General features: G+C 42.1%; 1 protein-coding gene across 1 annotated transcript in view; it reads right to left on the bottom strand.

The window, feature by feature from the left end:
* The window catches only part of RAB7B (RAB7B, member RAS oncogene family), a 47,641-nt gene that overhangs the window by 20,772 nt on the left and 8,929 nt on the right, over positions 1-17,940 (bottom strand). Inside the window, exons 3-4 of the mRNA XM_075850680.1 lie at positions 15,261-15,387; positions 10,526-10,741 (exon numbers count right to left, since the gene is read on the bottom strand). Of these exons, the coding sequence (XP_075706795.1) occupies positions 10,526-10,741; positions 15,261-15,387 (343 nt within the window). The remainder of the gene's footprint in view (positions 1-10,525; positions 10,742-15,260; positions 15,388-17,940) is intronic.

Here is a 17,940-nt window from a genome sequence, read left to right as displayed (position 1 = left end):
AGACTTTTTTGCTAAGCGTGTGAACATAGCCTTCGAGAAAAATATAAAAAATGAATTCCTAATTTAAAAAAAAAAAAATTCCCTTATGCAGTTTTATTATTGGAAAAAATAAAATAATATTTATCCTAAACGGTAAACACTGTAAAAAAGCAAAACAAACAAAAAAATGTTCTCTTCATTTTTTTTTCCAAAACAGGAATGAAAAGTGATCAAAAAGTTGGATGAACCCAAAATAGTACCAATAAAAACTACAATTTAGTACAGTGTATCAAGTAGAGTAGAGTTATGTCTAATCTGTCACCCGCTATAAAAGATCAATCTATATGGCATAAGGATCACTCAAGATATGATCTGCCAGTGAGAGGATATTTACTATACTTTTACAAGGACCAATTCTCAGGCAAACGAGCTTTCACAGAACAAGCAAATTCAGCTGATCGTATCGTTTTAAATGCTCAAAATATTATCGTTGTCGGCAGCACATCTCCCTGAGTAAACAGAGAGATGTGCTGCCGACATGATAGAAATGTATGGGGACAAGCGATCGAAGTAACGAAGGAAGGGAGGGAGCGCCATTTGACTTTTGGAGCGCAGATTTTGCTTGGTAGTTGTTCTGTTCGGTGTTTTGCTGGTATTTCAGTTTATAATGTGGGGGCATATGTAAGCTGTGCGGAGAACATCAGGGCATAATAAGAGGGTATAATAATGCGGTAAATAAATAATAATTCATAGATGTGTGGCCGGTGTCGCACTGATAAATGGTGCCCGATCTTATCCGCTTTTGGGACACTCTGTACGTTTTGCATCTAACTTTTCTGGGAGCCGGAACTTTTTTATTTTTTCTCCACCGGATCTGTTTGAGGGCTTATTTGTTGCAGGACAATCTGTAGTCTTCATTGTTACCATTTTGGGGCACATGCGATTTTTTGGATCACTTTTTCTTCCGTTTTTTGGCAAGCAAGATGACCAAAAACAAGCAATTCTGACAAAGCTTTTTATTATTATTTTTTTTTTTTGCATTGTTCACCGTGGGCTATAAATTGCATTTTACTTTATTCTGCGGGTCGATACGATTACGACGATACCATATGTATATAGGTTTTTTTTATGTTTTACGGCGTTTGCACAATAAAATCACTTTTTTTTTTAAATAATTCATTTATTGTGTCACCATATTCTGAGAGCCATAACATTTTTATTTTTCATCAAAAAAGCTATGTAAGGGCTTGTTTTTTGCAGGACGGGTTGTAGTTTTGGGGTAAATGCGACTTCTTGATCACTTTTTATTCTATGTTTTGTGAGGGGTGGTGACCAAAAAATTGCGATTCTGGCAATATTTTTTGCAGTGTTCACCGTGCGGGAAAAATAACATAATAGTTTTACAGATTGGGTCGTTATGTACGCGGTGATACAAAATATGTGTACTTTTTTTAACGTTTTAAGTTTTTTCCTATGATAAAAGCCTTATTATAGGACAAAAGGCAGTTTGTTTTTTATTAAATTGAAACTTTTATTTTTACACTTTTTTTTGTCCCACTAGGGGACTTGAGGGCCTGCACTTCTGATCTTTACTCGAAAACATTGCACTACCCACGTAGTGCAATGCATTAGAGCTGTCAGTTATTCACTGACAGCAAGCCTATTAGGCCCTACATCTGGGCGGGGCCTAATTGACTTCCATACGTGGCAGACCAAGAGGCCATTGTTAGGATCGGCTAAAAACCACTAAGATGCTGCAATCGTTTTTGATCGCGGCATCTAAGGGGTTAATGGCAGGGATCGAAGATAGCTCCATTCCCTGTCATTACAGCACGGTGTCAGCTGTAACATACAGCTGACACCGACGGCTGATGTCGCAGGCTCAGCTTCTGTGCCATCTTGTTTCTGGGGACGGAAGCCTTTTAGGCCCCGCCTCCGAGCGGGACCTAACAGGCTTCCGTACTTGGCAGACAGGAGGCCATTGTTAGGCCTCCGCTCTGCCAAAGCAGGCATTGGAACCTTGCGATAACAACGCTGGGTTCCGATCTGCTGGTAAAACCCCATAAATGCAGTGCTCGCTTTTGAGCGCTGCATTTAAGGGGTTAATCGGCCAGATCACTATTCACTATATGTGCAATATACAGCCAACAACCGCTGGTGATGGTGCGGGCTCAGCATCTGAGCCCGCACTATCATCATCGCGTACTATTACGTTGCTTTGCCTTAAGACCTTGGCGACAACAACGTAATAGTACGTACCATGTCACCAAGGGGTTAAAAGTTTTTTTTTATTGTGGACAGTAGTAAAACCTAAAAAAACTTTGCATATTTGGTATTGCCGTAATCATACCAATGCATAGAATAAAGGGAAGATGTTATTTATGCTGGATGTGGACGTCGTTAATTTAAATTGCAAAAAATAATAGCCGAAGGCTTTTCTTTATCTATTTCCCTAGAAAAAACCTAATAAGACTTATTCAATATATTATATGTACCAAATGATGGCATGAAAAAATACAACTCGTTCCACAAAAAACAGGCCCTCATATGGCTATGTTGACGGAAAAGTAAAAAGTTATGACTCTTGGAATGTGACACTGAAAAATTTAAATAATACTTGGTCATTATGAACAAAATAGGCCTGGTCATTAACCCCTTCCCGCGATTGGGCGTAACTGTACGTCCGAAAACCAAGTGACTTGCCGCAGACGGTCGTACAGTTACGCCTGGCAGATAAAGGAGCTGTGCGCGCTTTATCTTCAGCGGCTGTCAGCTGTTATACACAGCTGACATGCCGCTGCAATGGCTGCGATGGCTGTTACCGCCGATCCCAGCCATTTAACCCCTTCAATGCGGCTGTCAATGACGTCCGCTGCATTGAAGTGGTTGACAGAGGGAGGGAGCTCCCTCTGTAAACCCCGGGCCCCCCCGCGATGGATCGCGGGTGGCAATTATTGCTATGGCAACCAGGAAGCCGTTACTAGGCTTCCTGGTTGCCAAGGTACGGTAGCCTATTAGGTCCTGCCCGAGGCAGGACCTAATTGGCTAACTGTCAAATGAAAAATGACAGTTACGATCCACTGCACTACATAAGTAGTGCAGTGCATCGTAGCGGGGATCAGAAGACCAGATCTTCAAGTCCCCAGGTCAGTGTAAAAGAAAAAGTTAAAAAAGTTAAAAAAAATGTGAAAGAAAAATAAATAAATAAAAGTTAATAAATAATAAATAATAATAACAACACTTGCCCTGTTTCCCCGATCAACTCCTTTATTATTAGAAAAAAAATGAAAATATGAAAAAAAAACTATACATAATAGGTATCGCCGCGTTTGGAACGGCCTGATCTATAAAAATATCACATTATTTTTACCGCACGGTGAACACCGTAAAAAATGTTAATAAAAAACAATGACAGCATTTTATTTTTTGGTCATCTTGTCTCAAATTTTTTTTAATAAAAAGTGATCAAAAAGTTGCAAGTAACGCAAAATGGTACCAATAGAAACTACAGTTCGTCACGCATAAAACAAGTAGTCCCGCAGCGATATCAACGGAAAAATAAAAAAGTTATGGCTGTCAGAAAATGGCGACACTAAAACATGATTTTTTTAGAAAAGAGTATTATTATTGTGGGAACGTAGGGAAACGTAAAAAAACGATATAAATTTGGTGTCGCTGTAATCGTATCGCCCCGCAGAATAAAGTTACCATGTTGTTTATACTGCACGGTGAACACAGTAAAAAAAAAACAAAAAAAAAACGTGCTGGAATGGCTGTTTTTTGGTTTCCTCATCTCCCAAAAAATGGAATAAATAGTGATAAAAAAAATCGCATGTACCCCAAAATGGAACCAATAAAAATTACAGCTCGTTCCACAAAAAACGCGCCCTCACACAGCTCCGTCAACGGAAAAATAACACGTTATGACTCTCAAAACGCAATGATGCAAAATGATTCTAAATGACGGCACAGACTCATTTTTAGGTCCAGTAGAATTTCACTAAATACCCCACATCGTCATTTGCTGGACCCCACGGGTGGACCCTATAGATGCAGCGGAGATGAGGAAACTTTAGGGCCTTGTGCGGCTTATAGGGCTAGTGAAGAAGTCAAATATAAGGCAACACTGGAGCGCAGATATTTTGTATAATACCCAATAAACCCGGCCTGTGCATAAAGGATTGGTTCAAAGCGTACCACACCAATCCATGGATTATTCATTCTCCCCATTATTACATCATCCTATTATGACCTGATGTACTCCGCCGAGCTTACATATACCCTGATGTACTCCGTACAGCTTACATATGCCCTGATGTACTCCGCCCAGCTTACATATACCCTGATGTACTCCGCCTAGCTTACATATACCCTGATGTACTCCGCACAGCTTACATATACCCTGATGTACTCCGTACAGTTTACATATACCCTGATGTACTCCGCCCAGCTTACATATACCCTGATGTACTCCGCACAGCTTACATATACCCTGATGTACTCCTCACAGCTTACATATACCCTGATGTACTCCGCACATATTACATATACCCTGATGTACTCCGCACAGCTTACATATACCCTGATGTACTCCGCACAGTTTACATATATCCTGATGTACTCCGCCCAGCTTACATATACCCTGATGTACTCCGCCCAGCTTACATATACCCTGATGTACTCCGCACAGCTTACATATACCCTGATGTACTCCGCACAGTTTACATATATCCTGATGTACTCCGCCCAGCTTACATATACCCTGATGTACTCCGCACAGCTTACATATACCCTGATGTACTCCGCACAGCTTACATATACCCTGTTGCACTCCACCCAGCTTACATATAGCCTGATGTACCCGCACATATTACATATACCCTGATGTACCACGCCCAGCTTACATATACCCTGATGTACTCCGCACAGCTTACATATACCCTGATGTACTCCGCACAGTTTACATATATCCTGATGTACTCCGCCCAGCTTACATATACACTGATGTACTCCGCCCAGCTTACATATACCCTGATGTACTCCGCACAGCTTACATATACCCTGATGTACTCCGCACAGTTTACATATATACTGATGTACTCCGCACAGCTTACATATACCCTGATGTACTCCGCCCAGCTTACATATACCCTGATGTACTCCTCACATATTACATAAACCCTGATGTACTCCGCACAGCTTACATATAGCCTGATGTACACGCACATATTACATATACCCTGATGTACTCCACACAGCTTACATATAGCCTGATGTACCCGCACATATTACATATACCCTGATGTACTCCGCACAGCTTACATATACCCTGATGTACTCCTCACATATTACATATATCCTGATGTACCCGCGCATATTACATATATCCTGATGTACTCCGCCCAGCTTACATATACCCTGATGTACTCTGCCCAGCTTAAATATAGCCTGATGTACTCCGCCCAGCTTACATATACCCTGATGTACTCTGCCCAGCTTAAATATAGCCTGATGTACTCCGCCCAGCTTACATATGCCCTGATGTACTCCTCACATATTACATAAACCCTGATGTACTCCGCCCAGCTTACATATACCCTGATGTACTCCGCCCAGTTTACATATACCCTTGATGTACTCCGCCCAGCTCACATATGCCCCCACATTATAAGCTGAAATACCACTAATACACCAAGCAAAATCTGCGCTTCAAAAGCCAAATGGTGGTCCAACTGAGCCTGGCAGTGTACCCAAACGGCAATTTATGACCACATATGGGGTATTCTGGAGAACCCGCTTAACAATTTATGGGATGTGTGTCTACGGTGGTACAAGCTGGGCACAACACATTTGGCACTGAAATGGCATATTTGTTGAAAACAGCCATTTTCAATCTGCAACATCTATTGTTTACTAATTTTTGCAAAACACTTGTGCGGTCAAAATGCTCACTACACCCCTAGATCAATTCTTTGAGGGATCTAGTTTCCAAAATGGGGTAATTTTTTGGGGGTACCAAAACAAATCTTATAAAATCTCCACTCCAAATACTAAATGGCGCTCCTTCCCTTTAGAGCCTTGCTGTGTGTCCAAATAGCAGTTTATGACCACATGTGGGGTATTTCCGTACTCTGAAGATGTTGCTTTACAAATGTTATGGTGCTTTTTCTCCTTTATTTGTTGAGAAAATGAAGAATTTTTTAACTAATGCTACGTCTTATTGGAAAATAATGTAATTTTTCATTTTCACTGCCCATTTCTAATAAAATCTATGAGACACCTGTGGGGTCAAAATGCTCACTACACCCCTAGATGAATTCCTCAATGGGTGTAGTTTGCCAAATGGGGTCACTTTTGGGTAGCTTCCACTGTACTGCTACCTAAGGGGCTTTGCAAAAGCGACATGGTGCAGAGAAACCAATCCAGCAAAATCTGCTCTCCAAAAGCCAAATGGCGCTCCTTCCCTTCTGAGCCCTGATGTGTATTCATACAGTACTTTATTACCATATATGGGGTATTTCCGTACTCTGGAGAAGTTGCTTTACAAATGTTACAGTGATTTTTCTCCTTTATTTGATGAGAAAATGAAACATTTTTACCTAAAGATACGTCTTAGTGGAAAAAAATGAAATTTTTCATGTTTACTGCCCAATTCTAATGAAATCTATGAAACACCTGGGGGGTCAAAATGCTCACTACACCCCTAGTTGAATTCCTCAAGGGGTGTAGTTTCCTAAATGGAGTCACTTTTGGGGAGTTTCCACTGTACTGGTACCTTAGGAGCTTTACAAATGCGACATGGTGCCGAGAAATCAAACCAGCAAAATCTGTACTTCAAAAGCTAAATGGCGTGCATTCCCTTCTGAGTCCTGCCGCTTCCCCAAACAGCCGTTTATGACCACATGTTGGGTATTTCCATACTCTGGAGAAGTTGCTTTACAAATGTTGGGGTGCTTTTCATCATTTATTTGTTGAAAAAAATAAAAATTTTGAGGTAAAGCTACATCTTATTGGAAAATAATGTAATTTTTCAATTTCACTGCCCAATTCTAATGAAATCTATGAAACACCTGTGGGGTCAAAATTCTCATTACACCCCTAGATGAATTCCTCAAGGGGTGTAGTTTCCTAAATGGAGTCACTTTTGGGGGGTTTCCACTGTACTGGTACCTTAGGAGCTTTACAAATGCGACATGGTGCAGAGAAATAAATCCAGCAAAATCAGCGCTCCAAAAGCTAAATGGCGTACCTTCCCTTCCGAGTCCTGCCGCTTCCCCAAACAGCCGTTTATGACCACATGTTGGGTATTTCCGTACTCTGGAGAAGTTGCTTTACAAATGTTTGGGTGCTTTTCATCATTTATTTGTTGAAAAAATTAAAAGTTTTGAGGTAAAGCTACATGGTATTGGAAAATAATGTAATTTTTCATTTTCACTGTTCAATTCTAATGAAATCTATGAAACAACTGTGGGGTCAAAATGCTCACTACACCCCTAGATGAATTCCTCAAGGCGTGTAGTTTCCAAAATGGGGTATTTTTTGGGGTGTTTCCTTTGTTTCGGCACCACAAGACCTCTTCTAACCTGACATGGTGCCTGAAATATAAAATAAGAAAAGGAAGGCCCTAAAATCCTCTATGTGCTCCTTTGCTTCTGAGGCCGGTATTTCAGTCCAGTAGCGCACTAGGGCCACATGTGGAATATTTCTAAAAACTGCAGAATCAGGGCAATAAATATTCAGTTGTGCTTCTCCGGTAAAAAAAAACCTTCAGTATTACAGGAAAAATGGATTAAAATGGAATTTCTGCAAAAAAAATGAAATTTGTAAATTTCCCCGCTACTTTGCTTTAATTCCTGTGAAACGGCTAAAGGGTTAAAAAAAACTTTCTGAATGCTGTTTTGAATACTTTGAGGGGTGCAGTTTTTAAAGTGGGGTGATTTGTGGGGGTTTCTAATATATAAGGCCCTCAAAGCCACTTGACAACTGAACTGTTCCCTAAAAAAATGGGTTTTTGAAATTTTCTTGAAAATGTGAGAAATTGCTGCTAAACTTATAAGCCTTGTAACGTCCTAGAAAAATAAAAGCATGTTCAAAAAATGATGCCAATCTAAAGTAGACATATTGGAAAAGTTAGCTAGTAACTATTTTGTGTGGTATAACTATCTGTCTTACAAGCAGATACATTTGAATTTAGAAAATGCTAATTTTTTGCAAATTTTCTCTCAATTTTGGTGTTTTTCACACAAAAATATTGAATATATCGACCAAATTTTTTCACTAACATAAAGTACAATATGTCACGAGAAAACGGTCTCAGAATCGCTTGGATAGGTAAAAGCATTCCCGAGTTATTACCACATAAAGTAACACACGTCAGATTTAAAAAATTAGGCTCTGTCATTTGGTCCAAAAGTGGCTCAGTCCTGAAGGGGTTAAAGAGTTAATGGACCTTTACATTTGCTCATTATTTTTTAACTGTAAATGACATATTTTTATATAAACTTTATATTATCGCTGTGCATAACAATAATATTATGCATAGCCATCTCTTAGGTCATACCTAGAATATCCCCTAACTGTCCATTCAAAGGACTGATATTCAAAGGACTGACTATATAACAAGGCTGGGGTACAGAGTGACTCAAGAGTATTCCTCTCATTTTCTTGAGGTTTTGGGCTCCAAGAGCAGATCTTGGGGACCACAGCAACAGGGACAGTGGAGAATAAGTCATTAAAACATTGCGAACAGATATAATAAGTAGATATAATAAGAAAGCGTGTTAAGAAAAGAAGTGGCAGAAAGAGAGTTGTGTATGGCAAAAAAAACAATCTAAATAAAAAATACAAAAAAATAAAATAAATAAATAAATAAAAACAACAAAATCCCAGACAAAAATAAAGACTAAAAGTCAGCATCTGGGAAGGAAATACCTGAAGGAAAGTTTGGGGAAGTTATAATAGGATAAAAGCTAAAGGGCATCAAACATGGATTTTCGGAGCACTGACCTTAAATTTTAACATTTGAAATAAGATATAAATGACATGAGTGAACATACACACATCACACTTAGGCCTTATTTACACGAGCGCGTTAAACGTCCGTGGGACGGCCGTTGAAACAGTGGCCGTCGCACGGACCTATGTAATTCAATGTGGCCGTTCGCACAGCCATTGTTTCAACGGACCGTGTGAAGGGTCGGTGCGAAAATAGGACATGTCCATTCTTTTCACACATCACGCATCCCTCCATAGGCTCTAATCTATGGGGGATGCGTGACATCGCGTGCCGCAGCGATGAGCACGGATGCACCTCAGACGTGAAAAACTGCAGTTTTTCATGTCCGAGATGCGCAGCGCTCGTGTGAATTAGGCCTTAGGGTCAGTTCACACAGAGTTTTTTGGCGCTGATTTTGATGAGGAAACCGTGTTGGAATCAGCGCCCAAAAACTTCAGAAATCGCCTTTCATTGATTTCAATGGGAGGAAGACATTTTTTTCTCCCGGTCGGCTTTACACTACTATGCATAAGACTAACATAGAAATGAGAAATGTTTATGGTCATACAAGCTATAATGTATTCGTGGATCATGCCAAGCAAACCAGTCATGAATGCTGCAGCCTTTGTTTAGGAGAAACGCTGGAAAGGTTCCCTGATGTTTTTTTTCTAGGCACGGCTGAACTACTCCTCATAGAATGCACAATCTGTCAGAGCTATCCCAACTTGACTGTCCTCCCTCTCAGACAGACCAGATTCAGCATGTTTTACAGCAGAGACAGCAACACACGCATTTCATTTGCTTTGACAGCTTTCAAATACGTTCCCCTCATTCCACACAACAATACTTGGTCTGAAATCATATTCAGCATGATTGAGAAAACATCTGGAGGTCATTCCTCAATATGAGTTCCCAAGGAATGTGCTCAAACTAGAAATAACTAAAAAAAAAACACCATTCGAAGGCCTCATGCACACAGCTGTATTTCGGATATGTTGTAGGGATCTCTAATATGGGGCCCATAGTCTGTGTGGGCCAATACTGTATCTCCATATGCTTCGTTTTTACCTAGTAGCATTGCTTCTGGCAGAGATTATTGTGCCATATAGAGGCACCATATGGTAGCACATGGCGTGCCCTACAAGTCTGTGTTATGGACTAATAGGGACTTCACTGCCAGACAGGGTCCATGCACATGGCTTTGTAGTGTGTATGAGGCATTTCCTCAGAATCCCTTTGCATTACCATCCAAATAAAGCTCAGTCTTTCTTTTTTCTATATTTGTATTAGGTATATCAATTTTGAGCGCTCCATTAAATGGATTCCTTACCCCCTACAATTTATGATTCTTGTCAAATCGTAAGAGCAGGCTATATGATAACAGACTCAGAATTCTGAACTAGCTACTGCCTCTCTAGTGTTCTCCTACCCTTACCTGTACCTGTTTTTCCACAATTGAGCACCTGATACATCCAACGGTTAAATGGACAAAGGTACATAACTCCATTTGCCCGCAATGCAGTCAATTTTAATTTGGTAGCTTATCCTTACCTGTCGATCCTTCAGGTCAATCTTGTTTCCTAAAATAATTATAGGAAAATTACTAGCAGGTGTCTGTATTTTATTCATAAAGTCTGTCCTCCAGGTCTCAAGGCTTGAAAAAGATTCCTCATCTGTGACATCAAAGACCAGAAGACAACCATCAGATCCCTTATAGAAGGAGGATACCAAAGCGCGGAATCGTTCCTGTCCACCGGTGTCCCATACCTATTGAACAAGGACATATCTTGTGTGATACTCAGTTAACATTTCAGACATTGCTAGACAGAGGCGTAGCTAGGGGTGTAGCACGGGGGGGGGGGGGTGAAGCACATCTAAGTGGGCCCCAACCCAGCGGGCCCCCCCAACACATGTTTACAACTGCAGAGACGCATCCCGCATCCGGTGTGGTCAGGCATATTTAAACAGCGTAGTTTGCTGTGCTACTCTGTTTCTGTAAACTTCCATAGAAGTGAATGGGTGTTCCGGAAACAGCGTAGCATAGCGAGCTACACTGTTTTTGTAACTGCTACGCTGCTTCTGTAACATTCACAGTATAGTGCCTCCCCACACAGTATAATTCCCTGTAGTGCCCCCACTCAGAATAATGCCCTACAGTGCCCCCCACAATGTATAATGCTTCCATAGTGGTCCCTACACACTATAATGACCCCTTAGTTCACCCACACAGTATATTGCCTCTATAGCTGCCTCCACACAGTATAATGACCCATAGCTGCCCACTTACAATATAATGCCCTCATAGTAACCCCACACAGAATAATGCCTCATAGCTGCCCTCTACACAATGTAATGCCCCTATAGCTGCTCCCACAGTGTAATGCCCCTGTAGCTGCCCCCATACAATGTAATGCACCATAGCTGCCCCATACAGTGGCAGTGCTTCCATATAATGCACTCCCACTGTATGGATGGCAGTGCTTCCATATAATGATTCCCTACACACTATAATGACCCCTTAGTTGACCCCACACAGTATATTGCCCATATAGCTGCCTCCACACTGTATAATGTCCCATAGCTGCCCCCATACAATGTAAGGCACCATAGCTGCCCCATACAGTATAATGCACCATAGCTGCCCCATACAGTATAATGGCCAATAGCTGTCCCATATAGTGTAATATAGCACACAAGAAAATGATGACAGCACACTGCCAACACTAATGCCACCTAAGCCACTAAATATAAATAAATATGCATTACAGCTGAATCTACTTACAATAGTGAGGTTCTTAGCGCACATTTTGATCAAATTGTGTGAGCCCACCTGCCACGACAAGGCGTCCTCTATAAGGTGGGTCTAGGGGCGTAGCTAGGGGGGGGGCAGACGGGGCCCGGGCGCAACTTAGAAGGGGGTGCCAGCGCCACCCCCTCCTGCACTATAATCGTACCTTTGTCTATAGGACACAGGTACAATTATAAGCAATGAATGGCCGGGTACGTTCCGTGCCCAGCCATTCAGCACTTTTCTACGAGTGAAGCGGTATCGCGCTTCCGTCGTTGAAAGGCGTTGAATGACAGGAAAAGTCATTCTGCCCAGCCAATCAGCGGCTTTCATAGACGCTTCGTTCAACCCCAGGAGACCTACGCAGAAGAGAGCAGGTCTCCATTGCTGCCGGCCGGCATGGGAACGGGATTAAGGTGAGTTTGAATAGTTTGTTATTTTATTGTAATAAAAAAGTGTGTCGCTTTATCTACGGGGGTGGCTTTATCTACAGGGGGGCTTTATCTACAGGGGTGGCTTTATCTACAGGGGGGCTTTATCTATGGGGGGCTTTATCTACGGGGGGCTTTATCTGCGGGAGGGCTTTATCTACAGGGGGGCTTTATCTACGGGGGTGCTCTATCTACAGGAGGGGCTATATACTGGGATGGGCTATCTATGGAGCACTATATACAGGGGTGGGCTATATCTACAGGGGGGGCTATATACAGGGGTGGGCTATCTATGGAGCACTATATACAGGGGTGGGCTATCTGCAGAGCACTATATACAGGGGTGGACTATATATGGAGCACTATATACATGGGTGGACTATATGTGGAGCACTTTATACAGGGGTAGGCTATATCTACAGGGGGCTATATACAGGGGTGGGCTATCTGTGGAGCACTATAGGGGGAGCTATTTGTGGGACACTATATACAGGGGTGGGCTATATGGGGGCACTGTCTACAGGGGGCACGGTGTGTGTGTGTGGGGGGGGTGACAGTGTATGGTGTATGTTACGCTATTATATTTAGGTGCGTACTGTGTGGTATAATTAGAACTTTATCTTTATTTATAGGTGTAGAAATGTTGGAAAAGTGAGAAGCTGAAGACATCTGAGCGCCAAACTGCAGAAATGGTCTGTGACCGGGAGAAGTCATCATAGAGGTCTGGACTGGGTGGAGAAAAAAAACTAGAATCTGAGACGTCACCGGTGAGTCACTTAATGTAAATGTTTATTCTGACTCTAATCAGCACTGTAGTCACTTTATGATCTGCAGTGAGATGATGGGTGGTATGATTATGATATGATTTATTTTTTGTGAAACAGCATCTCCCAGCATATCCTTACCATTGTTCAGGCCATGCTGGGAGCTATAGTTTTACGGCGTACATACCTATACGGCAGGGGTTGCACTAAATTTGTGCTGGTGTTGTATTTATGTACTGAGCTTGGTTCCGGTGCTGTATATATGTACTGAGCTTTGTTCTGGTGTTGTGTATAGAACTATATTGCTTGTAAAATGTACAAATGTTTTATGCTCGAGTTACAGAAAAAGAAATGTGGAAAAGAAATGACACGTCATTGATTCGTAGAGAAAACAAACACGGCGAGGGGGAAGGAGATGTCGGGAAAGAGGTTGGGGGGCGCCAAACTGAAGCTTTGCCCCCCTGGCTACGCCTCTGGTTGGGTCCCTACGCTGCACATACATCCAGAACTGGGACTAAACCTACATTTATCTGGGGATGGTAGAAACCAGCATTAAACTAATTAAAATCACCTAGGGCAGAATAGGAGGAGTGCAAGATCAAAAAATGGAGCAGTCACTAACCCCACATATATGAAATACAGCACATTCCAGCAAAATGAAACAAAACGTGTATACAGGTGCAAGAATGCCTGTGACTGCAAATTTATACAGCACACAAGAAAATGGCGACAGCACACTGCGAACACCAATGTCACCTAAGCCACTAAATATAAATAAATATGTATTACTGCTGAATCTACTTACAATAGTAAGGTACTTAGCGCACATTTTGATCAAATTGTGTGAGCCCTATGGGGCATTATACTGTATGGGGCAGCTATTCGGGACATTATACTGTACGAGGGAAGCTATGGGGCATTATATTGTATGGGGGCAGCTATGGGGCATTATATTGTATGAGGGCAGCTATGGGGGAATTATACTGTATGGAAGCAGCTATGGAGGCATTACGCTGTATAAAAGAAGATATGGGGCATTATACTGTATGGGGGAAACTATGGGGTCATTATACTGTCTGGGGCAGCTATGGGGCATTGTACTGTATGGGGCAGCTATGAGGGCACTATACTGTATGGGGGCAGCTATGGGGCATAAAAATGGGGAGGTGAAACCTGCAACAAATAGCAAATGTTGCAATTTTGAGCGGAAATGCTTCGATTCCGCAACAAAAATCGCAAATATGAAAAAATATATGCAAAGAACGTCTAGATTTACACCCCCCCCATTCATTGATTTAGAAATGGCTCCTTTTCTTCCCAGGTGTGCAGCCCAACTTCTGGGGATAATGTTTCATCATAGGTTATGTTCACACGCTGAGTCAAAAACTTCTGAAAATACGGAGCTGTTTTCAAGGGAAAACAGCTCCTGATTTTCAGACGTTTTTTAAGCCACTCGCGATTTTCGCTGCGTTTTTCCCTACGTATTTTACGGCCGTTTTTGGAGCTGTTTTCTATAGAGTCAATGAGAAACCGCTCCAAAAACGTCCCAAAAAGTGTCCTGCACTTCTTTTTAAAAACGGCCGCGTAAAAAAACGGCCCATCGGAACAGAAAGCCGTTTTCCGATTAAAATCAATGGGAAGATGTTTGGAGGCATCTGCTTCCGATTTTGAGGCTCTTTTTCGGGTGTTTACGTGTGAACATACCCTTATATTGAGGATTAGGTTAATTGTGAATCATCTCTTGAGAAATAGGCCCTAGTAGCAAGTAAAGGGCTCCATAGTCAGCTCCAAGTGGGGTTTTATTTGGCGGACTTTTGGGGCCATTATTGCATGAGACCCTGGAACCACCTGAGGATCCTCTAGTACTCTGGTGGTCCAGTCAGACCCTGATTCTGGGAGATTTCAAGTCTGTACCCTGCAGAATTGTTAATTAAGCTCTGGAGTATAGGCATATTGTATATATGCAATGTGTTTACCAAAGTTACCCATATTTTAATACACATTAATTAAATATTTGACCTGTAAAATGGTGGTTAAAGGTGAACATTAGTCAGTGCCATGTATTGAGCTAGGGCAAAACACAAAAAATTAGATTTAAATGTAACATTAAAATTTGGATTTTAATAGTAAATATCTTCAGCATTAGCACTATTATCTATAGCACTATAGCAATGAAACATGCAGTATTAGAAACAATTACATTATTACAGAAGAAAGAATAATTACATTACAACAGTTCAAACTTTATGAAATTATAAAATACGCTAAAAATGTTTATACTGGTGTTGTTTTGGTTCACTAACCTGCATCTTCAGGGTCTTATTTTCAAGCTGGATGGTTTTGGTGAGTATGTGTGCTCCCAATGTATTCCGGTAGTCATTTTGGAACGACTTATGTACATATCGGTTTAAGAGGGAGGTCTTTCCAGTTCTGTAGATATAAGATGAATTGCAGCATTTCATACGGTGCTTTTCGATTTTATGTGATTGTTGTATATTGTTACAGCCATTAAAGTTGTTTATGTCAAAATAGTTTGCAGTATTGCCACCTTTTGTGGATGAAAACAAGGTGGTGGGTATCTGCTATCTGACACTTTTATGTAGGTTATCTTTTGTGCAGATGATCTGATATAAGACACAACTATCCATCACTTGATTGCTGCTCAAGTAAGGGCTCATGCACACGAGCGTGAATCTCATCCATGTGCTGCGCAAACAACGCACAGCACACGGCCCCAATGATTTCAATGGGCTATTCACACATGCGTGAGTTTTCACGCAGCGAGTGTCCGTTGCATGAAACTCACTGCATGTCCTATATTGGTGCGTTTTCACCCACCTAGCTGCCCATTGCAGTGTATGGGTGCGTGAAAACCACGGACAGCACCATGGATGCACATTTTTACGTATAAATTACATTGAAAAAAAAAGTGCTTGCGAGTGTGTGAAAAACACATGCCACTCGCAAAGCACACTGATGCATAACGCAACGCAGACGGATAGATTTAGCGCACGTGTTTTACGCGCGTAAATCTGTCACTCTCGTGTGAATGTAGCCTTAACGTAGATGCTGCTATATGTTCAAGGTTCAGTTTACTCTCAACACGGTAGTAGCGGCTAATCATTGACAATGCTATTGGACCCCATGAATTCTAGTTACGCCTCTAGAAGAACATATTAGGGATGTTTACTCTTTCCTCAAAGAGCCAAAATACAATATGAATGTACTGGAATTTTCTGAATGCCTAAGGCCGGATTCACACGAGCGTGTGCGTTTTGCGCGCGCAAAAGCTCCGTGTATCATCAGCATATGATGCGTGGGTGCGTGATTTGACACTCTGTTTGTATGTTTGTAAACAGAAAAGCACGTGGTGCTTTTCTGTTTTCATTCATAGTTTTGACTACTGTAGCGCGCATCACGCGCCTCACATGGAAGTGCGTCCATGTGCCGTGCGCGGTTTTCACGCGTGATGCGCGAAAAAACGGGCAAATATAGGACATGTCGTGAGTTTTACGCTGCGTGAAAATCACTGACTGTCTGAACGGCCCCATTGACTAACATAGGTCCGTGCGACGCGCGTGAAAATCACGCGCGTAGCATGGACGTATTATACGTTCGTCTGAATAAGCCCTTACAGAGGCATTGTAATATAGCCAATATAAGTTGCAGGTTTCTTCAACTTCTCCACAGCTACATCCAACATCTACACCTACTTCAGGTCAGACAAGCATTGATGTTACTCCTGGTTGCTGAGGTTTCCTACTTACTGCTCCCCCCTAATCTCGTTCTTGTGGAGTCATGAGCAATGAACCCTGGTTCCTTGAATGTTTTGAAAATTCCTTAATAAATTATCACTGCTCTTTTGCAGTAATTTTAGAAAGCTGACCTAGAAGGGAAGATTTAGGGCATGACCACACGTGGCGGATTTCCTCCGCAACTGTCCGCATCAATGCCGCACAGAATCTGCGTTGCAGATTCTGCTGCGGATCTGCACAAAATGTGCAGTAAATTGATGCGGACTAGCTGCTGCGGACTGCGGTAAAAGTACTTCCCTTCTCCCTATCAGTGCAGGATAGAGAGAAGGGACAGCACTTTCCCTTGTGAAAGTCAAAGAAATTCATACTTACCGCCCGTTGTCTTGGTGACGCGTCCCTCCTTCGGCATCCAGCCCGATCTCCCTGGATGACGCGGCAGTCCATGTGACCGCTGCAGCCTGTTATTAGCCTGTGATTGGCTGCAGCCGTCACTTAGACTGAAACGTCATCCTGGGAGGCCGGACTGGAGACAGAAGCAGGGAGTTCTCGGTAAGTATGAACTTCATTTTTTTTTACAGATAGATGTATATTGGGATCGGTAGTCACTGTCCCGGGTGCAGAAACAGTTACTGCCGATCGCTTAACTCTTTCAGCACCCTGGACAGTGACTATTTACTGACGTCTCCTAGCAACGCTCCCGTCATTACGGGAGCCCCATTGACTTCCTCAGTCTGGCTGTAGACCTAGAAATACATAGGTCCAGCCAGAATGAAGAAATGTCAAGTTAAAAAAGCAAGACGGATCCGCAGCACACATAACATGTGCATGACAGCTGCGGACTTCATTGCGGAAATTAGAATCTCCATTGAAGTCAATGGAGAAATTCCGCCATGAGTCCGCCACTGCTCCGCAACAGACAGAGCATGCTGCGGACACCAAATTCCGCTCCGCAGCCTATGCTCCGCAGCGGAATTTTACGCCTCGTCTAAACGAACACTGCTAAATTAAAGTGTAAGTCAATGGACAAACGGCTCCGCTGCGGATTAACGCTGCGGAGTGTCCGCAGCGGAATTTAAGTGAAATTCCGCCACGTGTGAACCCAGCCTTACTGCTGCTCCAAGTTTCCTATATTTGGAGAAAATTGGGGAGATTTATAAAAACTAGTGGGGAAAGTGAATCAGATAGAAACCAATCAGATTGCTTCTTTTATTTTTAAAAGAGCTTTAAA

This window comes from Rhinoderma darwinii, chromosome 2, assembly GCF_050947455.1.
Source record: "Rhinoderma darwinii isolate aRhiDar2 chromosome 2, aRhiDar2.hap1, whole genome shotgun sequence".
NCBI lineage: Eukaryota > Metazoa > Chordata > Amphibia > Anura > Rhinodermatidae > Rhinoderma > Rhinoderma darwinii.
Note: the sequence above shows the minus strand (reverse complement) of the source record. Positions and strands in the feature narration are given on the sequence as shown.